A 25,868-nucleotide genomic window follows, 5' to 3' on the forward strand; every position below is an offset into this window, starting at 1 on the left:
ACTACTTGGTTTGGCATTAACCACTGGATTACAGACCCCCATTCAAATATCATCACAAAAATTGACTCCCAAATCAAGAATAAGTTATTTTTGGACCATCTATCATTCTGTTTTAGCCATACTCCTGTTATCTATCAAAAGTGGGGATTTCTTTTTTGTCATTCCAAGGACAATACCTCTATCAAGATCTAAATATACATGCCACTTTATTTTTTTATTTTTTTTTATTTTTAATTAAATTTTTTTTTTGAGACGGAGTTTCTCTCTTATTACCCAGGCTGGAGTGCAATGGCACGATCTCAGCTCACCGCAACCTCCGCCTCCTGGGTTCAGGCAATTCTCCTGCCTCAGCCTCCTGAGTAGCTGGGACTACAGGCTGTGCCACCATGCCCAGCTAAGTTTTGTATTTTTAGTAGAGATGGGGTTTTACCATGTTGACCAGGATGGTCTCGATCTCTTGACCTCGTGATCCACCCGCGTTGGCCTCTCAAAGTGCTGGAATTACAGGCGTGAGCCACCCCGCGCCCAGCTGTACATGCCACTTTAAATAGTCTGAACTAAGCTTTACTTCAGAAGAAGTAATATTAGCTTTGCATAGAATGGACACACAGAGTTAGAAATAAGGAAGGTATCTATTTATTTTATTTTATTTTTTGAGATAGAATCTCTCTCTGTTGCCCAGGCTGGAGTGCAGTGATTTGATCTCAGCTCACTGCAACCTCCGCCTCCTGTAGCCAAGCAATTTGTCTTACCTCAGCCTCCCAAGTAGCTGGGATTACAGGCGCTCGCCACCACACTTGGCTAATTTTTTGTATTTTAGTAGAGTTGGGGTTTCCCCATGTTGGCCAGGCCGGTCTTGAACTCCTGACCTCAGGTGATCCACCCACCCCGGCCTCCCAAAGCACTGGGATTACAGGCATGAGCCACCGTGCCCGGCCAAGGAATGCATTTAGAGTGGAGGAAAACCTCAAAGTTTCTTAGGCTATCTCTGTGATTCAGCAATCCTATTATGATATAATAATTAAGTTCAAGCCAATAACTCAGAGAAAATGAAAAGAATATGAACTTTCTGAGTTGGGCTATTCTCTCCACACCTGGGTTTTCAAGACTTTATGGTGTCAGAGATACTACCCCTTCAGCCAGTGTGACTAAAATACAATTTTCTGTTAGGCCTAACAATTACCAGTAGCTTAGCAGGGCAGGGCAAACAATCCCTAGGCCCACCCCAAACCCCTTGCTTTCACTTCCTAACTAAAAACGAAAAACGAACTGGAGGAGAACCTTGCTAAGCCCTGTATTGCTAACCTACAAGTTAGAATATGAGCTCAAATACGTGACCCATACTGAATTTTATTAAACCTTGATATACTTAGTAAGTCTACAAATAAGAAACTCTAAGGCTTATGAGAAGAAAAGTCCATGGAACCGAAGATGATTCCCCTGTAAGTACTGGTAAAGGGAGAACTGAAGAAATTTGAGCTTTCAGATCAAAGTTCGGTTCTTCGGGAAGAACTTCTAAGCCAACTAGTGGTCTTCAACCAAATATTCCAGAGTCAAGCATGCGTTTAGCAAATATTCAGATGTACAGGGCACAGGGATACAGTTGTGAGCAAACAAAAACATGGTCTGTGCTCTTATGATGCTTACCAGTTAGTAGAGTAAGTAGCTGGAATAATCATTAAACAAATGTATAATTAAAACCTCTAGTGTTAGGAAACCAGAGACATCTGTCTTGGTTGAGGCAGTTAGAAAAGGCTTCCCTAGGGAAGTGATATTTGAGTTAAGATCCTAATAACCAATCCTGGGTCTTACAAGGAGAAGTAGGAAGTAACCAAGCAGAATTGTGGTCAGGGAAGGCTTGGGGGTAGGGAGAACATCTTGGCAGAAGAAACAGTATGTGCGAAGACCTTGGGGAAGGGTGGAGCTTGATAAATTTGAGGAACTGAAAGGTGACCATGGCTGGTGCAACAAGGAGTGGGTCAAGGGCAGGGGCAGCACTGGTATGAGATGCAACTGAAGGAGAAGGTTAGGAGGAGACCGTGTAGGGACTTCTAGAATTCTGACTTATCCTAAAAGCAATAAGAAGGTACTAGATTTCAAAACTATGAAGTAGTATGACCAGATTTACAGTTTGAAAAGATCACTTTGACTGGTGTGTGAAAAACACATAGGAAGAAGACAAGGATGGCTTAGAGTTATATCAATAGTTCCTGAAATGTAGTCCGTCAACCAGCAGCATCAGCGTCATCTGGAAACTTGTTAGAAATGCACATTTTCAAACTCTACCCCAAAAAATCTAGGGGTAAACAGTGATAGAGTTTTAAAATCTGAAAATCTAGGGGTGGGTTAGCAATCTGTTTTAACAGTATTTTAGGTAATTCTTTTTTTTTTTTTTGAGATGGAGTTTTGCTCTTGTTGCCCAAGCTGGAGCGCAGTGGCATGATCTCGGCTCACTGCAACCTCTGCCTCTTGGCTTCAAGCAATTCTCCTGCCTCAGCCTCCCGAGTAGCTGGGATTACAAGCGTGCACCACCACGCCCAGCTAATTTTTGCATTTTTAGTTGAGACGGGGCTTTACCATGTAGGCCAGGCTGATCTCCAACTCCTGACCTCAGGTGATCCACCTACCTTGGCCTCCCAAAGTGCTGGGATTACAGGCATGAGTCACTGTGCCCGGCCAGCATTTTAGGTTATTCTAATGTAAAGTTTGAGACTTACTGGACTAGAACATTGATCACAATGCAAGATGAGTGAATTTTAAGTTCCAACCAATCTAATGGCAACTTGGTGAGAACAAACACTAGTAACCTTACCTCTTTTATTTTTTCCTTACAAATCTTGTACTGCTTCTTCTGACTTTCTAAGAAAGTTGTCAAGTCTTTCTTCTGCTGGGCCAAGATCTGTTGCTGGAACTTCTTCTCATCTGCTGCAGCTACCTTTGCCTGATAAAATAACAAATACAATATAGGATGAATCTATTCTTCACACAGAATTCAGTGGTCTATATTCTCCAACGCAGTAAGAGAGTCCATAAGTGCTAACAATGTGACATTTTTAAACAAATTATAAAAAATAATTTTTTCTGATTTTCTTGTATCTTAAACAACAAAAAAAGTTTTCATCATTGAAAAATACATTCTGAATTATGGGAAAAATATTAAGGTGAACTATAAAATATTTTATGGAACATAAAAATATTCATGGGATAAAAGGAGTCCTAAGAAAATTTTTTTTTGAGACAGGGTCTCGCTCTGTCGCTCAGGCTACAGTGCAGTGACACGAGCATAACTCACTGCAGCCTAAAATCCTGGGATCCAGTGATCCTCCTGCCTCAGCCTCCTAAGTTCCTGGGACCACAGGCATGCAGCACCAGTCCTAGCTAAGTATTTTTTGAAAATTATCATAGAGACTGTGTCCCAATACGTTGCTAGGATCATCTCAAATGCTTGGCCTCAAGCTATCCTCTCTCCTCAGCTTCCCAAAGTGCTGAGATTACAGGCATGAGCCACCACAGTGGGTCAGAACTAAGGAATATAATAAAGGTTTTTAAAACATATTGTTGGTAGCCCAAAGGTTAAGTTGTCAAAATGTATAAATAACCACACTGGCCAGTTTTTTTCCAAGAATCAAACTCTAACTGATTAATTATTCCAACTATCATATTTTCCAGTGGGATCATCTCAAGTGTAATTGGAGAGCTAATGGTATTTTGTTTTCTTTCTCTCTCTTTTTTTTTTTTTTTTGAGACAGTGTCACTTTCTCACATAGGCTGGAGTGCTGTGGCACGATCTTGGCTCACTGCAACCTCCACCTCCCAAGTTCAAGTGATTCTCATGCCTCAGCCTCCTGAGTAGCTGCGATTACAGGCATCCGCCACTGCACCCGGCTAATTTTTGTATTCTCAGTAGAGACAGGGTTTCACCATGTTGGCAAGGATGGTCTCAAACTCCTGACCTCAGGTGATCCACCCGCCTCGGCCTCCCAAAGTACTGGGATTATAGGCAGGAGCCACCATGCCAGGCCTGGCATTTTGTTTTCTTAGGCACCTGCTGCAATCCACAACAGTCACACATCATGACACTTTTTAGGGTCCTAAATGAATAAAACACAGACTACATAAAAGGTAATCCAATAAATACTGGCTTCCGAAAGTGACCAAATCTGTTTCTGGTAACCATTGGGTGAAGTATATATGCAAGATGAGTGACTTAGGAGATAAAGCGGGAATTATGCTTCATGGCTCATTTTTATGTATCTTTTTCACCTGCAACTTCCATTATGGACAATTCTCACAACATATTTACCAAGTCAAATCCCAAGAAAGAATCTGACTGATTTATTTAATCAACATCATCCCTGTCTGGGCAGAGGTTTTCATGCCAGACTGCCTCACAGATTGACAGCTGTTGGGGAAATGTTTCTTCTACAACCTGATGGTTCCTTCCATGTGGACACACACACACATGCTGGGGGGCACGGGGGCAGTGGAGAGAGAGAACACCAACTCAATTATGAAAACACCCTGACACCATGTCCCCAGTCACTTCATCCCCAGGGAGCACATGTCCACCATATTTTTTCCACACTATGGAAGTCTCATGGGGGTGGCAGGAAAGGTGAGTCGATTTTAGCACTGCCTGGGCAGGCAAGTCTGCTTAATTTTGTTTTCCTACAGACATAAATCACCTCTCGTACCTAACATGTATCAGTAATGAAGATGATATTATGACTATCTGCCTTACTCTTTTTTTTTTTCTTTCTTTTTTTTTGAGACAGGGTCTTGCTCTGTCACCCAGGCCACAGTGTAGTGACACAATCTCGGCTCACTGCAACCTCTGCCTTCTGGGCTCAAGCAATCCTCCTGCCTCAGCCTCCCAAGTAGCTGGGACTATAGGCACGTGCCCCCACACTCAGCTAATTTTTGCACTCAGCTAATTTTTATATTTTTTGTAGAGACGGGGTTTTGCCGCATTGTCCAAGCTGGTCTTGAACTTCTGGGCTTAAGAGATCCACCCACCTTGGCCTCCCAAAGTGCTGGGATTATAGGGTGTAAGCCACCATGCCTGGCCTTGTCTGCTTTTAAAATTAGTTTAGAACCTGGATGGAGAAGAGAGATGTTCCCTAGAAAACTCAAACAATTGCCGGACTCATTATTTGTTCCCTTTGGTCAGGGGCCCATCAGCTGTAGGCAAGGATTATCACCACTATAAGAGACTATCTGTAGAGCAGCTTTATTTTGAAAAGGACTATGGGTGTGGCAGATATAGTAACAGACTTGTGTTGTGCACTTTCTCAGAAGATAGCAGCATCTTGTTTCCCTTTACTTATACCCAGGCCACCATCAAGGGACTGATACTCAGAATATATTTGAATGGACATAAATGTAATACACATTTTCAGTTGCTATTTTAGCTCTGAATAACAATTTTATGTAATTCCCATAAAATCTGGAAACCCAATTCCCTCTCCCCCATCACCAGCAACAGTTTTCCTCCATCCCCGACTCCTGCCTCCTGCTAACATCCTGCCACTGACCCCAACAGGCCGGGCTTGGTTGTGGCATGAAGGTGTGTGTGCACACACTGACCTCCTTTTCTATGATAGCTACTTGCTTCTTGGCCAGCTTCTCCAGCTCGATGGACGAGTTGTTGGCATGCGTCTCCACCTCCTTCTGTAGCTTGAGGCGGTGCTCGTCCATCTCAGCCTTCAGCTTGTTCTCCAGGGCGATCAGCTGCTTCTGGTGCTGGCGCCGCATCCGCTTATAACCTGACATCTGTTCCCGCAACTCGTTCTCCTGCTCATGCTCATGGATCTGTCGTGTAACCTGAATTTGGGTGGGAAACAGAATTCAGGTCACCAGGTTCATGGGAGACAAGCTTCCAGGAAATGTAGAAGGGCCCTGCGGCATAATTTTATCTATCACCTTCACCATCAGTTTGCCTACTGTTTCTGTGAATGCTCACCTGTAGGAGGCACTGTGTTGGATAATCTTTCTGCATGTTATTCCTAGTCCTCAAAACCATCTCATTTACTCATTCATTTCATTCACGAGGTAGGTGATACCATCTCAGTTTTTTTTTTCCCATGGAGTCTCACTCTGTCACCCAGGCTGGAGTGAGGTGGCGTGATCTTGGCTCACTGCAACCTCCATCTCCCAGGTTCAAGTGATTCTCCTACCTCAGCCTCCCAAGTAGCTGAGACTATAGGCATGTGCCACTGCACTCGGCTAATTTTTTTATTTTTAGTAGAGATGGAGTTTCACCATGTTGACTGCACTGGTCTTGAACTCCTGACCTCAGGTGATCCGCCCATCTAGGCTTCCCAAAGTGCTGGGATTACAGGCATGAGCCACTGTGCCTGGCTACCATCTCAGTTTTATAGATGAAAAAACTGAGTCTTGAAAGAAACTATTCAGGTCGGGAACAGTAGCTCACCCCTGTCGTCTCAGTACTTGGGAGGGTGAGGTGGGCAGATCACTTGAGGTCAGGAGTTGGAGACCAGCCCAGTCAACATGGTAAAACCCCATCTGTACTAAAAATACTAAAATTAGCCAGGCATGGTGGCAAGGACCTGTCATCCCAGTTACTTGGGAGACTGAGGCAGGAAAATTGCTTGAAACCGGGAGGCAGAGGCTGCAGTGAGCTGAGATCAGGCCATTGCACTCCAGCCTGGGCAACAGAGACTCTGTCTCAAATTAAAAAAAAAAAAAAAAAAAGAAGGCTGGGCACGGTGGCTCACGCCTGTAATCCCAGCACTTTGGGAGGCCGAAGCCGGTGGATCAAGAGATCGAGGCCATCCTGGTCAACATGGTGAAACCCCGTCTCTACTAAAAATACAAAAATTAGCTGGGCATGGTGGTATGTGCCCGTAATCCCAGCTACTCAGGAGGCTGAGGTAGGAGAATTGCCTGAACCCAGGAGGCAGAGGTTGTGCTGAGCCAAGATCGTGCCATTGCACTCCAGCCTGGGTAATAAGAGCGAAACTCCGTCTCAAAAAAAAAAAAAAAAAAAAGGAAAGAAAGAAAAAGAAAAAAGAAAAAAAGAAAAGAAAGAAAAAGAAAAAGGAATTATTTATTCAGTCAAAATGTGTTTACACATTTTTGACAAACCATCATATATATTATATGTTCACAGTAACATAGCTAATAAGGACTGGATTGGGAATCAGGCCCACCTCTGTCTGATTCCAGAGCCATGTTATTTCTACTATACCAAGATTTCCAACCAACACTACTGACAATGAGCCAGATAATTCTCTGTTGTGGGGGTCATCCTGTACACTGCAGGATGTTTAGCAGCATCCCTGGCCTCTACCCACTAGATGCCAGCAGGACCTCCCATGATATGACAATGAAAAGTATCTCCAAAGTCCCCTTGGACATGAAATCCCTCTAGTTGAGAACTACCACACTGGTTTGTTTTCTGTTTTTTTCTTTTAAGGATCACGTCTCTAACAGTCATAGACCTTTTAAACTAGTCTGAATGTGATTTATTTCCTATTCCTAATATGAAGAGGTGAGTATGAGATAAAGAGATCTCTTAAATCATGTCTACCCTGTCCCCTTCTCTACAAAAGAAATGTTACCAAATTATAATACATCCACTTGCTCTCCTAAAGAGGATAAAGCATTGCTATGATTTTTGGAAGGTTATTTTTCTTAGTAACTTTAACTCATTTTCAAGTAAATATTGAACAAATTAAAGCTTGTAAATGTACATTTTAGTACCTCTTGTTCCTTTCTATTAAATCTTTTGTGATTTTGTAGTCCCTCCTTCCATTTATCTTCTCTCTTTATTTTCCTGATCACTTCCTCCTCATTTTTCCTATTTTAGGAAAAAAACCTTAATTTCAGGATTTTGTTTTATTTTATTTTTTTGAGATGGAGTTTCACTCTTGTTGCCCAGGCTGGAGTTGCAATGGTGCAATCTCAGTTTACCACAGCCTCCGCCTCTCAGATTCAAGCGATTCTCCTGCCTCAGCTTCCCAAGTAGCTGGAATACAGGAGCCTGCAAGAACACCAGGCTAATTTTGTACTTTTAGTAGAGACAGGGTTTCCTCCATGTTGGTCAGGCTGGTCTCAAACTCCCCACCTCAGGTGATCTGCCCACCTTGGCCTCCCAAAGTACTTGGATTACAGGCGTGAGTCATTGTGCCTGGCCTAATTCCAGGATTTTTATTTTAGTTTTGTTCTTCACTACGTGATTTGGTCACTCCTATCTACTATAAGCCCCATCTTCCCAACCTAACACCCAAACAAGTTTTACAGGAGAATTTCATGCTGCTATTAATTTTCTGTACTATTTTCAGTTTACGGGTTAAAGTACATTTTATACAAAGAAGATTTTGTTTCTATGTACTTTTTAGAAGGTGGCCCTGCTTACTAGATTGCATCCTCATTATCAAGAGAGTACTGTTCTGTAACTAGATAGTATTATCAAAATACACCATTAAACATTAGCCAAACTTTGAACCCTTTCCAGCTGAAACTAACACTAGGTGTCATATTCATTTCTCTTTTCTGAAGGATAATATTCTTTAAAGTATTAGGAATTAGAGCAGAGGATATTTCAAGACCAAAAAGGGTAGTATCACCCAAAAGGCACCTAATCCTCTAAAGAAAATAAATGATCTATTTTGTTATCAGAAAATGTGTTTTTAAAGAGACCTATTTCAAGATAAAAGGAAGAAAAGAAGTCGTTTGAAATATATGTATCAATTTTACTTCTTCATGATTCTATGTTTCTGAAGTACAACTTTAAGGAGAAAACAATTCTAATCAATAGAAAGGATACCATTTAGCCCTTTCTGAATTTAACTGTTTTTCTGCAAAATATGGCAGTAAAGTATCCGGGCTAGGGTAATGAATTTTAGATATATTTTAGCTAGATACTTTTTCTTATTTTAGTATTCCTTCTTTAATCAGATTCCCAAAGCTGAGGCATGGCACAATCTAAGCTATCAAGACACATTTAAAACTTGCCAACAGCATTGGCTTACAGCCAATAAAATATTCTCAGGATGGTCATTTCCCTAAACCAGGAGGCCTAAAGATAAAAGGGAAATGAGTTGTGTCAAGAAATTTTTCTATCTTAATTGATGGGTGGGTCTCTGTAAAGAGGGTGGCCTTCTACTTGTACCAGATCACACCTGGTACAAGGATGTGGCAAAGAAAGATTACAAAGCTCAATCTGCTATATTGTACATCACTGAATTCCAGGAGAGACATTTTGCTTTTGAATGCTTCCCATTATGCGGATAATTACCTTCTTGAACTCCTAATATCACCTTCCATTTGTCACAACTAAACTTTCTAAGTTTTAAATTGTCTTTTCTGTGTACATATAGAGATGTCAAACTTTATAATTCCATGTTCAAGCTGGATAGATGAATTTAAATAAAAGTATAACCGGATATTTCAGTTGTAAAGTCTAACATGAAATATACAAAAAATATGTTATTTACAGGTATATGTGCCTATGGGTCTTAAGTGTACATGTGAGTTTTAAGAATACACTATTTGGTCAATGAAATAAAAAATAATTGCCCATAACTTTTTCAGACATATGGTTTTAAAAGTGCTTTCACATATAATTTACTTCTTTAATTTTTAGAAGGCCTTGTATTCCTACGGTTCTTGAATTGCCTGAGGAAATTGGAATCACCAAGGCAGAAAAAGAGTGACTACTTTCTGTTATAAAGTAATAGAGGGAATCAACATCCAAAAAAGTCACAGCTACAGAAAGTGGTAAGTGTAAATTACAAATTGAATAAGTCTGAAATGGAAGAAAAATGTAATATATATATAAAGATGTAGTGACTGTAGTTTTTACAATGGCAGTCCCAAAAACTGTGATTAACTAAAAGTGGGCAGTACCGCCTTCTTGCTGCAGCCAGTGGGTTGCATGAAGAAAAATCTCATCTATCTCTTACTATATAACTGACCTTGGGCAAATTACTTAACCTCTCGAAGTCTCTCTGTTTCTTAATGTGTAAAGAGAGAGGAACTACTACTGTCTTCCTCAGGGTCAGAGGACTTTCATATGTGAAAGTGCCTAGCAGGGTGTCTAACTCCCAGGAAATGTTCAATGTATGCTGGTTTCCTTCCTTCTGATGCCAGGCTCTGCGAAGCATGTCCCTTTGCCCTCCACTTAGTATTTCTGGTGATGGAGACATAGATCAGAATAAGTGGATCCAGGAGAAAGGGCACATTTAAGGAACAAAAATCTATCTGTATCTAGATTGTGGATTATAAGATTATATGTAATTTCTGAATCTGAATTATTACTCATTTCATGTATCTAGAATATGTAAAATATAATAAACAAATAAATAATAAATAATGAGTCATGGAAAGGAAGACCAGAACTTTTTTTCTAAAGGTTCCTACAGCCGTTCAATGCTTCTTTATTTAATTCCAGCATAATTCGGTCCCAAAACAAACCACTTCATCCAAAGTGCAGCATGTCTCTACCGTGTATAAAACACTGCACTAGAAGGCTAATAAGCAACTTCCTGAACATAAAACAAGAGCATGGCTGATAATGTTACCCTCTTAAGAGATCAAAGCCAACTTATAAGATTAATAATATGTTAAGAATCAAAATGATGCATATGATAAAAGTGGCCACCTCAGCACTTAGAACAAATGAAATTTATAGCAAGTTCTTAAAAAGAATACAGTGAGTCATATTTTGGCATTAGAAATTTAACATTCTATTCTTTAGAATACCTAAGGAAAAACTGTTTTTAAGTTTTTGCTAAAACTGATGACTGATAACAGACAATTCTGCCTTTATGAAAGAATATGCTATATGAAGAATTCTGAAATGCAAACTTATATATCCAAATTCTGATGTGATAGCAGGGCTGGAGCTGACCTCATTCATTTGTTCATTCATTTATTCAACACACATTTATTGAGAGACTTTGATCATATGGGTTGGACAGGTAGACTGGACAGTACAAGTGAGAAATGGTATCAGCAATGACCGTAGTGAGTTAAGAAGCCAAGAATGAGGAAAGAGACGTGCAATATTTTGATAAGCATCCTATGGTACACTGTCCAGGAAGAGAACACATTTTCAAGCATTTAGAAACAGAACTAGCCTCATGAGAGCTGAAACAGTAGCATTTACTGCTGAGGCTCTCATAGTTTTATTCTTATGTATCAAGTTCATTCAGGTATCCAATTTCACAATTAGCTGAATTATTAGGGTGCATTTTAAAAACTCCAAATGAAGACTCTTTTAATGAGTTTTTCTATCAAATCTGGCCAAGCCAAGTAGAAGAATCTATATTTGCATGTAGAGAATAATAATACTTTTCTCCTACATGCCTCCTTGGGGATTCCCCTCTTGTGCCCTTCTCCCTGACATGTATTCTAACATAAATTTGCCTGTGTAATGCAGTCACAGGTAAATTGTATTAGAACATAGATTAGGAAGAGGGGCAGTGAGAATTTTTTCACAAAGTCAAAAGCTGAACTCTGATAGATACGATGCTCTTGATATTAATATCTCTACCATGGAAATAGCCAGGAACCTGGGACATTTTAAAGTTTTCAGAAGAAATGACATCAGATGTAGCAACAGCTGAAAACACCCTCATGAGTCACTAATTTTATTAAAATATTAGGCATTCCATAAAAAATCAAGGAAGGCACATCTCAAAGGCCCAAGAAGTCAGATTAGTAATTCTGCAGAACTATGCAAACAACTCCTTTTTCCAGATAACACATCAGCCCAGAATGAACTTCCCTACAGAAGAGGAAAAAGAAAGGTTAAAATAAAGATGCCATGAAATGCCCTTCCTTTTCCTAATTCTTCAAAATAAAGGCAATAATCTCTGCCCTTAGAAAATTATAATAAAAATTATACAATTATAATAAAAATTACAATCTAAAGTTTTCTTAGGGTTTCCTCTGGTATCAAGGTTTATGGTCCTTCCTTATCCTTTGTTACAAATGCAACTGTGCAGCAGTACCTAATACAAAAATCTCAGTTTTAAGGTGCTAAGATAATAAAGACATGTAGCAGTACAGGCTCATAGCCCATGGGATTCTTCATATACACATCAATAACTTCATTCGAAAGCACAATGTTGAAAGTAGTACTAAGGGGGAAAAGCACAAAGCCAGGACTCTTTTAGGCTCATGTTGAAGAGGTAGGCTCACAAACAGATTTTAGGAAGAGTAATATTTTTGTCAGTTTGCAAGCCAATTGAAAATATGCATTTCATCATTTTTTTTATCAAGTAATTGAAAAACTAATTTCTAAATTCCTTCTTTTTCCTGTTCACCTTTGGACCTCTTTGTGACTTGTTAGCACCTCTACTAAAAGATGCTAAAGAAAGAATAAAACCAAAATAAATGAATAAATATAGTATTGCCACCAACCATTAGAAGTAAGGCAAGGTTTCAACAATGACTTGATTTTTTTTTATTATACTGGACTTCCACTTTCCCATGATCTTGCTCTTACTTTTATGTCATTTATGTCATTTTAGTCTTTTTCATTTGAGCTGGGATCCATAAAGCAATAGGATTCATAATATATCTTTAAAAATTAAATATTCTATGCTATTCTAGTATCCTGATTTATATACTCCCATTAGACTTTAAAATAATATAGTGGGTAGTAGAATTGTAGTACTTGGCAATATACATTAAAAAATCCATACCAATAGTTAGATTGTTCAAAATGGGACATGGAATCATGCAACACCATACCTTTTCCCTTCCATTTTTTTTCCTCCCTAAAAACCACTAGATACAAATACCACTGAACTCTGATAAACTGCCATCAATCCCAACCACGACTCCCCAAGCACTACGTTTAGAGAGGGTGCCCCACAAAAAACAACTTATTTTGTGGCTAAAGCAACAGCATATCAGCTGCTCTGTTTTTAACTTAATATAGGAGCAGGAGCCTTTTAGCAAATCAAAACTTCATTAGAGAAACTGGTTGCAGCTGTTCTCTGGATGGGCACTAGGAAGACTGCAGGATTCAGAGGGTTCCTGAGGACACTGCCCATAGCCCTGAGGTGGCCTAGTAGGGAAGCAGCTTTTATCATCCACAGAGAGGAAGACTGTGATGGCTGATACACACACAGAGTAGTCCTGGGTGAGTTCATAGATGCCAGTGTGAGATTATTTTGGTATGGCTGTAGTAATCTCTTGCTGGGAGGTAGGAGAGGTTATGAATATATGATGTGGGAATGAGGGTGTGGCAAGAGAGAAAAGAGAACCTGTCCCAGAGGGGGAAAGCCACTTGGTATAATGTCTGCTTCACATGTAAAACCGCTGATGGTGCTCGGATGCTCAGAGCTTGTTATCATTTCTCCTCTCATTTCAACATAAACAAGTATGGATAAAGGTACAAGTCTCATATGAGTCGGTGGTAAGTAGTCATAGTTCTCTAAAGCACCATATTTCTTCTTTTGACAGATATCATGGCATGAAGATAATGATTATTTGATAATCTCATGATGCTTTATCCAGACTCAAAAGCATATTTTTAGGTGCTCAACAATCATTAGCAAATACATACTGGACATTTTAAGATCTCCATTACACAGTGTAGCATTCCTTTCAAATGAAAAATTGCTCATCAAAGGGATTATAAGAAACTTCTACATAAAGGAACTTAAAAGTGGGCTTATTTATAAGCAGTCAAAATTAAATTGCTTGCTTTTAGACAGTAGCAGGCATAGCAATATGTAGGTGCTTTAACTTCCATTTTTCCTTGTATTTGGGTTTTTAAAGGTTGTAATACATTATAAATCCCAAAGATAACCGAAGCCTTTAAAAGACTTGAGAAATAAAGTAGAAATCAGGTTTAAAAAATAGGACAAGAAAAATGATCATTTCTGGGTCGGCCTCGGATGATGTCATCATAGGTTCTAAATGTAATAGCCAAGCAGTGTACACTAACTCTTCCTGCCCATGTGACCTCTAACATCAATTTGGGCAAAACAACTAATATTTCAATAATTTTTTGGCTGAGAAGTGAGATTCAGAAGGAAAAGATTAAAGAGAGTTTAGAGTGGCAAGGATGAAACGATGTGAGTGTGTGTGTGTGTGAGTGTGAGCGCGCACGCGCACGCGTAGGGGGCCGAGGGGAGGAGGCATGAAAACTAACTCTTCCAGCACACACCCCTTTTGCTACTACAAGGGCATCCAGCAATCACATTTGCAATAGTAAAAATGCTGAAGAATCCTACAGTCTCTTTTCTTTCACAATCAGCACTATCCTCTCCTACAAAGCCCTTCTTGCTTTATTGGTGCCAGGAAATTCTTCAGGGGTTAAATGGGGAAGTGCAGCCACTACCATTGTTGCAATAAATAAATGAATGAACCAGAACGAACCAGCAATCCATCCCTGGGAAGCAAGTATCTTATTTTCTACAATTAGATACATTAGCCAGCAACCATATATTTTTAAAAATTATATTTTATCTTTTGATGTGTGTGTATACATTATAGACACATATGTATCTATAGAAAAAGAAGCACAGTACCCTGCATACATATACATCAATACCTTAAAAAATTTTAGCATTATTTATTTTAATGAAAAGACAAATAGCTTTTAAAAAATTGGACATGCTAGCAACTTCATCTCAAAGGCCCTATATTTTGCACATACAGCATATAAAAACACACACACATACACATACACACACACACACACACACACACACACACACACAAAGGTTTTTTTTTTCCCATGCCATAGACAATGCTAAAATATCTGAAATCAGGTTGCTATGCCAACAGATTTTTTTTCCTAAAATGAATAAAATTATTAGGAGAGAGAAAACATTCTTGACTCTTTTCCTCCCATCCATGAAGCCGAGAAAGGCTCAGGGAGGGCGAGAGGCTGCCAGATGGGGAGGAGGGGAAGGAAGGGAAGGTGGGTAGAGGGGTGTTTGCTTACCAAAGATGCTGATTTGATCGTGGCAAAGCGCTCTCTGTTCCGGTAGTGGAGGGCCTGGCTCTGAACTGACTGGGTAGGCCGCGGCTCAGGCCTGGGATCGCCGTGGCCCGCCTCATCCCTTATGAATACATGATCCTGCAGAAATGGATAAAAACAAGGAGAAAGTCCAGCTGTGCTCTTTCCTCGCCGGCTGCCTCTCTCTCACCCCTCTTTCTGCACAAGCACTGCTGTTTGAAATGCATAGTTTAGCTCTCTGCTAGTCCCCGCAGCTCCCACGGTACAAAATGAATAAGCAACACATTGCAGCCTTCAGTTAGGAATGTCAGCTGATCGCTAGTGGGATGCCTTCTGAATCCCTGGCAGGCTTTTTCTTTACCTCCAGAATTACATATATGCAAAAGAAAAAAAGAATAGAAAAAACAATGCAATGTAAAGACTCCTTAGAACAGTTTGCTTAAAACGCTGTAACCAGATAATTCCTTTAAAAATGTCATGTCCATGTCTAGCAAGGAGGATGCTGGTGGCTTTTAACATAAAAGCGAGCCTCCGCCTCATTCCCTTGAAAGATCTGCTTTCTCAATTTAATTTTATTTGAGATCTGTTCTGTAGGATCATCGTTCTGCCTAGAACCAATGTAGGCTTGTGCTGAACAGCCTCTCTATCTTGTGCTGGGAAGATTCGGCAGTCACTGAGGGATCCTGCTTTCCAGTCATGATCGTACACAGTTCTAGCACCTTCTCTCTACAGCTTCTGAAAGGATTTTTTTTTAGATTTAAAGAGACAGGCGTACAATTTTAACCAAATGATACTTTCACAAATTCTTCTTCAACTCAGCATCGGTATGGTCACCAGAGTGAGTAAAGCTGGAATTTAATGTCCTTGACTGATTTAATCAAGCCCAGGTTTTCTGATAGGCAAAGATAATTAATCTTGTTCTAATGCCCAGTGAAAAAATAGCATTCCCTGGAAGGATAATAATGGATGTTTCTTAAATGCAACTGAAATGACTTTTAAAGGGGAAAATGCTTTCAAAGGACGATGTTCTTCTCTATAAAAGATAAAGTGGTCAGTCATTAAGTGGCTATAACCCTTCAAAAAAAAGGACACGATAGTAATTTGTACCTCAAAAACATGTACAACCATGGGGGCTTTTAAAATAGTACATGTTCAGGATGGGAAAGGAAAAATTAATTCCTTATTTCCCTAGGGTTTTAGGAGAAACCATTTGTCAGAAGTCAATATTGCATTTTATCTATGACCACTTGAAATTTTTTATCATGGCTCTTTTCTTCATCATGAAACAAAAAGAAGTTTAGAAAATACAAAATTTTATTATAATCTAAAATTTTGAGGGAAATTAAATTTTACATCCAGATTTTTATGTAAAAGCCAAGACCCAAGATTAAATTGGACTGATTTTCTTTTTCCTTTTATAAATTTAAAATGCTTTGATGTATTGGGAAGGTATCTACCATTACACCTATATTGAGAATGTTTTAAAATTTTTGTATTATAGCTCAAATAATGAAGAGATCTTTAATAAACTTGCCATTGAGGGCATATATATCAAATTCAAGTATATGCTATGGCCATGCTGTCCAATAAGATAGTGACTAGCCACATATGACAATTTTAATTAAAAATTAAAATTAATCAAAATTAAATCCAAAATTCAGTTCCTAAGTCATATTAGCTATGTTTCAAGCACTCAGTAGCCATAGTTAGTGGGTACCGTATCAGATGGTGCAGATATAAAATAGTTCCATTGGAGAAGTTCTATTAGACCTTGCTGTGGGTTAAAAATGAATCTCTTAACCCATGTTTTTAAAAATTATAAGAAAATGTTTGAAGGGTCAGTTAAAATTAGTCTATATAATTTCTCATGAATTTGAACTCTTATTTCACAAGAAGAGCGAGAACATGTGTAACTGAGATTCATGCACTAGGTTTAAGGTTCTAAAGAAGGCAGCACTGAGACCTGATACCATTTACATTACTGCATATTTGCTATTAAATTATGTTTATGTCCAAAATTCAACTTAATATTACAGTCTCAGAAAAGAAAGCGGCTCTTAAATGCCAGCGATCAGAAGAGATATGCTAGGTAGAGGCCTGTGATATTATAGGAGGCCTTAACAAGTTGCTAACTTACTAAGTGCAGTGATTGAGAAGGAGACCTCAAATATGTGGGCAACGGCTCAGTTTCACATTGTAGTAACTTGATTTATAAGGATAAGCAATGACACCAGAATCCACATTGTCCACATAACAGACCAAAACAAAATTTATTCATGTACCAAAATATGTGTAATTGTATTAGTTTGTTTTATCTCTGATAAATATTAACACCTCAGAAACATGGTTTAGGGCTCTGCTTCTCCAATTAAAAGCCGTAATGTACTTTCTAAGTTTACTAAACTTGAGGAAGTTGAAGTACACCGGAAAAGTTAAAACTTGAAATGACATTTATTTTAGTTGATATATATGTAATTAAATAACTCAAGTATATTATAAAATAGTGCTATTTTTGTAGTCCAAAGAATAGGTTCAAAATTTTAATCCACTTTAAATATAATAATGCTAACAATATAATTCTTTGCTTCCCCCTAAATTTTTTTACTTTTATAAAATAATTCTTAGTTTTCCAGATTAATTTCATAACAGAGATCACCATCACTAAAAGTCTTCAAATACTATACAAGAAACTAAAAAATGGGACAAAATTTTAGTCTAACAGTGGATATTCATTTTAAGTGCATTGAAAATGAATTTTAAAATATTCAATTCCACTGCATAAAACAGGTTCAAAACTCCAAAGACAGCTTATGAAGCTATTTAAAAATGGGAGAATGTAACTTGAGAAGTAAGCCCAAAGAAATTAAAGTATCAACTTTACTGGAAATATTTTCTGTTGGTTATACTGTGCCTTTAAGTAAGAGTCTCTTTGTAAAGGAACACTATACCTGGCTCCCAGTGTTTCTGAACTGCACATATCTTAAGATTAACAATGGAAAGGGTTAATTTATATTTTTACGCAGTTATGCACTAGATGCAGATTATTTACAAATGATAAGACTGAAATTTTCAAAGAAAGATTTTAGAAGATTAAGAATAATAAATCTATTTTGTCAAGGCAAAATATATGGCATAGTTATAATTTATCTTTAAAACATTATCATCCAGAAACAAACAAAAATAACTCCTTGAAATATCAGTTTTTGTTTTTTTTTTTGAGACGAGTTTTGCTCTTGTTGCCCAGGCTGGAGTACAATGGTGCGATCTAAGCTCACGGCAACCTTCGCCTCCCAGGTTCAAGTGATTCTCCTGCCTCAGCCTCCCGAGTAAATGAAATTACAGGCATGCGCCATCATGCCCGGCTAATTTTGTATTTTTAATAGAGATGGGGTTTCTCCATTTTTGTCCAGCTGGTCTCGAACTCTTGACCTAGGTGATCTGCCCACCTTGGCGTCCCAAAGTGCTGGGATTAAAGGTATGACCCACCATGTCTGGCCTGAAATAGCAGTTTTTTTTTTTTTTTTTTAGATGGAGTCTTACTGTGTCACCCAGGCTGAAGTGCAGTGGCTTGATCTCCACTCACTATAACCTCTGCCTCCTGGGTTCAAACAATTCTCCTGTCTCAGCCTCTGTAGTAGTTGGAATTACAAGTGCCCACCACCATGCCCGGCTAATTTTTGTATTTTTAGTACAAATGGGGTTTCACCATGTTGGGCAGGCTGGTCTTGAACTCCTAACCTCAAGTGATCTGTCCGCCTCATCCTCCCAAAGTGCTGGGATTATGGGCGTGAGCCACTGTGTCTGGCCTGAAATACCAGTTTTAAGTAAACCTATGTTAACCTGATAAACTTACCACATTGGTTTTTTGTTTGTTTTTGAGACAAAGTCTCACTCTGTCACCCAGGCTGGAGTGCAGTGGCACTATCTTGGCTCACTGCAGCCTCTCTACCTCCTAGGTTCAAGTAATTCTCATACCTCAGCCTCCTGAGTAGCTGGGACTACAGGCGCACACCACCATGCCTGGCTAATTTTTTTGTATTTTAATAGGGACAGGGTTTCACCATGTTGCCCAGGCTAATCTCAAACTCCTGAGCTCAGGCAATCTGCCTGCCTTGGCCTCTCAAACCGCTGGGATTACAGGCACAAGTCACTGTGCCCAGCCTACAACACTGTTCCATCATAAAAAAGAAACTTCTTTGAATTAAAAAGGAAGCTGTCAGGCTGGGCACAGTGGCTCACGCCTGTAATTCTAGCACTTTGGGAGGCTGAGGTGGGAGGATCACCTAAGGTCAGGAGTTCGAGACCAACTTGGCCAACATGGAGAAACCCCATCTCAAAAAAAAAAAAAAAAAAAATTAAAAAAAAAAGGAAGCTGTCATAATGTTTGTTCAAAATCTTTAGTAAAAAGAATTTCTACAAGAACAAAATATGTGAAGTATGAGGCACAAACTTTACTATTATACACTAGACAAGGGGCGTTCCTTTTACTTGCAAGTTTTTCCTTTAAGTGTCTGACCATTATACTGCTGAAACAAAGATTTGTGGTGCACATACTTGCCTAGAGTTTCTTTCTTTCTTTCTTTTTTTTTTTTTTGAGATGGAGTTTCGTTGTTACCCAGACTGGAGTGCAATGGCACAATCTCGGCTCACCGCAACCTCCGCCTTCTGGGTTCAAGCAATTCTCCTGCCTCAGCCTCCTGAATAGCTGGGACTACAGGCGCACACCACCATGCCCAGCTAATTTTTTGTATTTTTAGTAGAGACGGGATTTCACCTTATTGACCAGGATGGTCTCGATCTCTTGACCTCGTGATCCACCTGCCTCCTCCCAAAGTGCTGGGATTATAGGCGTGAGCCACCACGCCCGGCCCTTTTTTTTTTTTAATATGTATTTTTTCCTAATAGAGCGGGGGTCTCACTATGTTGCCCAGGCTGGTCTCGAACTCCTGGGCTCAAGTGATCCACCCACCCCAGCCTCCCAGAGTGCTGGAATTACAAGCATGAGCCACTGTACCCATCCACTTGCCTATAGTTTCTAAATGAACTTGACTTTAACCTTGGAAGCCACTCCTCTGGGCTCAGTTGTGCTTTGGGTTTACCTTTATCACAGTACTCATCATACTTACTTGTCTGCCTCTGCATAAGGCTGTGGGCTTTTTGAAGGCAGAGTAAATGTCGTTTGAAAAATCTCAGTCTCCCTAGCACCTGGCATAGTGCTTGATACTTAGTAGGCATTCAGTAAATGTTTGCTGAATAAACAAACGCAAGAATATAGGTCTGAGGAGATTTTGAGAAAATGACATTTTCTTTTGGATTATTTAACAGAATTCAAATTTGTATTTCATAAAAACCTGCCACTCTGTACTCTAAGAAAGTCGTAAAATAGTGACACACACATAAGCACACCTTTACACCGTGGGATGTGGGGGGAAGTATCTAAAAATGGCTTTTATCCCGTGATGAGAAACCTTTTTATACACTTCCACAGTTTTTATGCTGTGGAGAAGGAATCAGCAAACCCACCACTCTCCTTTGTTTTGTTCATTTCAAAATTATTAAATTATTGTCAAAGCAGGTGTAGCTATCAAAAGCTGGGGCTGGAGGAAAGGGAGAAGATGAAAAAGCGTATCTTAACTTGGAAGGATAGTTGGAGAGAAAAGATGACCAGCAAAAGGCTGTGGAGAAAGATGTTACTACAGAGAAGTGTTATATGACTGCTTTGTTTAAGAAACACTACCTTCATATGTTAATTTACTTTTTACTTTGCCAAATGTGAGCTGAAGAGTCAAAGAACCCAGCCCTCTATTCAGCAAAAATAGTAGGAATGGCCACTAAAGCAAGTGAAAATTAAATTAGAACATCCTATTCCCTCAAGGACATTTCTTTTGTTTTCTCCCGCAAAAGTGAAAAGTGTTCTTTTTTTTAAGAGAGGAGGGGAAAGAACTAACATTGACTAATAGGAAAGGTCAAATAAAGCTTTAGGAGTCAGGGTAGAATGACCTTTCCCCGGCTCCTGATGGAGTCTTGCTCTGCTGCCAGGCTGGAGTGCAGTGACGCCATCTCGACTCACTGCAACCTCCATTTCCCAGGATTTAAGCAATTCTCCTGCCTCAGTCTCCTGGGATTACAGGTGTGCACCACCATGCCTGGCTACTTTTTAATTTTTGTATTTTTAGTAGAGACAGGGCTTCACCATGTTGGCCAGGCTGGTCTTGAACTCGTGACCTCCTTTTTATTTTTGAGATGAACTCTCACTCTGTTGCTCAAGCTGGAGTGCAGTGGCATGATCTCGGCTCACTGCAACCCCTGCTTCCTGGGTTAAAGCAGTTCTCCTGCCTCAGCTTCCCGAGTAGCTGGGACTACAGGCAAGCGCCACCATGCCCAGCTAAGTTTTGTATTTTTAGTAGAGACGGGGTTTCACCATGTTGGCCAGGCTGGTCTTGAACTCCTGACTTTGTGATCCGCCCACCAGAGTGCTGGGATTACAGGCGTGAGCCATTGTACCTGGTCACTACCTTGTGATCCACCCACCTTGGCCTCCCCAAAGGGCTGAGATTATAGGTGTGAGCCACCATGCCTGGCTGGTAAAATGACTTTTTTAAACAACAGTTTCTGGAACACTTATTCTATTTTATAGAATGAAGTGTTGACCCATTTAAAAAAAAAATAAAATTTTTTTTTATCTAAATAGTCCCTAGAAAGGGATCCTCATGACGGAGTCCAGTAAGCATACCTAAAATAACACTGATTCAAGAACAATGGTTTTAGAGTATTAAAGTCTTATGGTCTATACTAATAGAAGGCAGCAACAGGCAAAGGGAATTAATTTTACACTTTAATAAAATACACCTTTTGATTAACAAATTTAAAAGTTAGACTTTGTTGCTTAGGATAATGTTAAAATCTGTTTGCTACTGCTGTATACACAATTATTTTAAGGAGTAGGATGGAGGCTCAGAAGCAGGCTAGATGACAACAAAGAAACAATCTGGATTAAAAATTTGTACCGGAGTCACTTGTGAATAATCAAGAATTCGGGTGTGGAGTTGTGTCCTATAAAGGGCCATTTTCAATTTAGTTCACAGAACATTTATTGAGTGCTTACTATGTAACAGACACTGTGCTAGGTGGTAGGTGAAAAAAGAGGCTCCTGAAGCACTACCAGTCTAGAGATGTAGTGATGTTCTTGTTCCTGAAAAAAGTAGTGTGACACACTAGCCAGGGGGAAAAATAAGTACCTAAAGTTTATTTTGTCAGCATATGTTTTTAGCCTTATCAAATCATTCTTGCTCAAAAAGAGGACTGGATTAGGATCCCCTCATGGCCTGGGAAAGACCAGAGCAGAGAAATAACCTGGAATTCTGGTGTCAAAGGAAAATTTTCAGTGTCTCACTTTACATTTTGGGGGCTTGATCTGTGGTGGAACTGTCCTGCTAAAATTGGGCATATTTATTCTAGATGGAGAGTTGTTAATTGCAAGTCATGCTCTCACTAGCTACTCATGGATTTAATTTTATTTTTTAAAGTTCCTTCTTTGAAAAAGCAAACTTCCGATCTAAAATGGTAATCGGTTTCAGATCTGTTTTGACTATTTGGTTAGTCAAATTAATTTGACTAATTTAAGATATGTCTGCCTGTGAGCAGAGACTGTGCCACTGCACTCCAGCCTGGGCAACAGGGTGAGGCTCTGTCTCAAAAAATTAAAAAAAAGAAAAGATATGTCTGCTTGATTATAACTATCAAGGGACAAAAGTTTCTTTCACCCATATTCATATTTTTGGTTTTTATTAAGCATGTTCTTATTGTGTTGGGTACTCATTTAACTGTTCATTTAGCTTTCTCAAACTGTAAAGACAGCTAAGATTATTGAACCCTTTTAATCCATTATATTCAATGAACCAGCAGAGTATGATATTTAATATCTGGTAATTAATTTATTCCCTGCCTTGTTTTGGTTTTGTTGATCTATTTATTAATTCCACAGTTGTTTACTGAGTGTCTGTGCTAGGCCAGACACTATTCTAGGTATTCGGTGTGTTACTTGCCCAAAGTAAAATAAAACTAACAGGCAGATAGAACTATAAATTAGTTCCTCATTCCTAAGTTTAATATACAAAATTTTCTATTGAGAGTTAAAAATTCTATTTATGTTCCCAAGTGAAAAGTATTAGAAATTTGAGTAAACCACCCAATATAAACTTTGTGGATAATTTTTATTTCTATTGTTTTTAAAGATAACATATTTTAAAGCTCAGGTATAAGAACTAAATAGATTTCATGAAAAGATACCATATTTAACATTAAGTTTTCATATATATTCTATTTTTTTGAACTCACTTACATTTTAAAGGTAACTCATCCAAAGTTTATTTGCAAATGTGTTTTGATTTTCTTCCATCATGTTTCCTCTATATATTTCATAATAAAATAGAAACATATTACATAACTTAAATTCTTCCTGACTTATATATTTTTGGTGGATCAAATACAATTATCTCTACTTCAGAATATAATTTTATCTATTCCTCTTAAGAATAGATATCATCTTCTATGATAGTATGCCAAAAATAAAATTAAAATCCCAGTGAATTATAGACCAGGGTTTTCTTTCTTGTTGGTTATGCCAGTAGTATCTTTCTTCTAATTCTAGGTGCCTATCTGAGAAGTCCTGGAGCAAGGATACAACTGAATTACTCTTCTTTTGTTCCCTATACCCATAGAGTCCCAGGGGTAATAGAAAGGAAAGTGCCAGACCTGTCAGCACTCATAATTGCTCCCTCCGAAAAGACAGCTCAGCAAAATATTTTTTACTCTTCAAATATATGATCACTTGCCCTTGTTGAAAGGACACCAGCTGGCAATGCTGATCTCTTGGTAGATTTCTGCATCTGTCTGATATCTCTACTTTCCTCAAATTGTTCCCATGGCTTCCTGATAATCTGGGTCCTTAGCTGTCTCTCTGGTCCAGATGCACTGTTCACATAGCACACCAGCCATAGCTCCTATGGCCTTCCCCTTTTCCTTGAACATACAAATCTCTCTCTGTCTCAGCGCTCTTGTACTTGTTGCTTTCTGACTCATCCCCATCTCTTACCCCAGCTGGCTAGCTTCAATTTGTTTTTGAAATTTCTGCTTAAATGTCACCCATCAGGTAGGCTTTCCTTATTCCTTCCTAGAGCCAGTCCTCCTCGTACCCAAAGCAAGTTTCTTTCTTTTTTGTTTTTTGAGACCGAGTCTCGCTCTGTCACCCAGGCTAGAGTGCAATGGCGCGATCTCAGCTCATTGCAACCTCTACCTCCTGGGTTCAAGCAATTCTTCTGCCTCAGCCTCCTGAGTAGCTGGGATTACAAGTGCATGCCATCATGCCCAGCTATTTTTTGTATTTTTAGTAGAGATAGGGTTTTGCCATGTTGGCCAGGCTGATCTCAAACTCCTGACCTCAAGTGATCTACCTGCCTTGGCCTCCCAAAGGGCTGGGATTACAGGTGTGAGCCACCACACCTGGCTACAAGTTTCATAATTACATATTATATATAGTTATTTCTGTGTTTACTTGCTTAATCTCCCCTGCAGATAATAAGCTCCATGCAGGTACAATGTCTGTTTCATTTCCTCGGTATCTGCAGGGTCTATATTTCCTGGCACATAGTAGAGTCCCTCCCCACCCAAACTTATTTGTTGAATAAATGTTAACCAGTTCCAGAAAATAAACATGTATCCCCTACTATTCATGACCAAGCACCAATATATTTTTTCCTACCTATCCTCTTTTCCTTTTTCTCCTAAGAAAAAAGTACAACCAACAGAAGTGAAAACAATTTTTAAACCTCCTCTCTTACTGGAGTTAGAATGTGACCACTGCCACTTATTAAAACAAGTACATACATTCCTTACATATACTTAATCATAATGTATTTCCACTTATGAATCATCAGAGCCTTGAATGAAATGATCTTTAATTGGAAGAGAACACAAAAATAAAAAACAATAATTAATTCAAAAGTCAGAATTTAAGGTTGGGTATGGTGGCTAATGCCTGTAACCCCAGGTATGGGAAGCCAAGGTGAAAGTACTGTTTGAGGCCCGGAGTCCAAGACCAGCCTCAACATAGTGAGACTCCCATCTCTACAAAAAAATTTAAAAAACTAGCCAGGTATGGGGCACACACCAGTAGTCCTAATTAGTTGAGAGGCTGAGTGGGGAGAACGGCTTGAGTCAGGAGTTTGAGGTTATAATGCACTATGATCATACCACTGCACTCCAGCCTGGGTGACAGAAGGAGTCCTTATCATGATGCTTTTGTCATTGTGCATCATGATAAAAAATAAAAAATATTTAAGCTGGTAGAGAGCTAGCCTTAGAAGAACTATAAATAATCAATCCAAGAAATGGTAGAAAAGAGTAGAAACAGATTCTAAAACAAATAGTATGCTGGGAATAAAGATTAAGAAACATACTTTTTTTCGGAGAGTGAGTTTCGCTCTTGTCACCTGGGCTGGAGTGCGGTGGTGTGATATAGGCTCACTGCAACTTCCACCTCCCTGGTTCAAGCAATTTTCCTGCCTCAGCCTCCCAAGTAGCTGGGATTACAGGCATGCACCACCATGCCTGGCTAATTTTATTTTTTGCATTTTTAGTAGACATGGGGTTTCACCATGTTTGTTAGGCTGGTCTCGAACTCCTGACCTCATGATCCGCCCACCTTGGCCTCCCAAAATGCTGGGATTACAGGCATGAGCCACCTCGCCTGGCTAAGAGAATACTTCTAAAAGGGAACAACCAACATATTATGCTCAGGAAGGCTTGAAGGTCTACAGTATTAAGGTTTAGAGAAGGACTTATCAAATTCTTCAACTTATTTATTGATGATGACGGACATCAGAGTAATGAGAGAGATGAAGAAATAGGCACAGATGTA

At 39.2% G+C, this 25,868-nt stretch overlaps 1 protein-coding gene across 9 annotated transcripts in view; it reads right to left on the reverse strand.

Annotated features, from left to right (window-relative positions):
• TAOK3 (TAO kinase 3) overlaps nucleotides 1–25,868 on the reverse strand; it is a 210,017-nt gene that overhangs the window by 25,691 nt on the left and 158,458 nt on the right. For 8 of the 9 annotated variants that reach the window (XM_078337405.1, XM_078337406.1, XM_002753065.4 and 5 more), the window contains 3 exons: nucleotides 14,936–15,070; nucleotides 5,587–5,823; nucleotides 2,813–2,941 (listed from right to left, as the gene is read on the reverse strand). In XM_078337405.1, the coding sequence (XP_078193531.1) occupies nucleotides 2,813–2,941; nucleotides 5,587–5,823; nucleotides 14,936–15,070 (501 nt within the window). Of the gene's footprint in view, nucleotides 1–2,812; nucleotides 2,942–5,586; nucleotides 5,824–14,935; nucleotides 15,071–15,311; nucleotides 15,688–25,868 lie in introns of those variants that run through there. The other variant, XM_035257785.3, reaches the window with a different exon arrangement.

This window comes from Callithrix jacchus, chromosome 9 (assembly GCF_049354715.1).
Source record: "Callithrix jacchus isolate 240 chromosome 9, calJac240_pri, whole genome shotgun sequence".
Taxonomy (NCBI): Eukaryota; Metazoa; Chordata; class Mammalia; order Primates; family Cebidae; genus Callithrix; species Callithrix jacchus.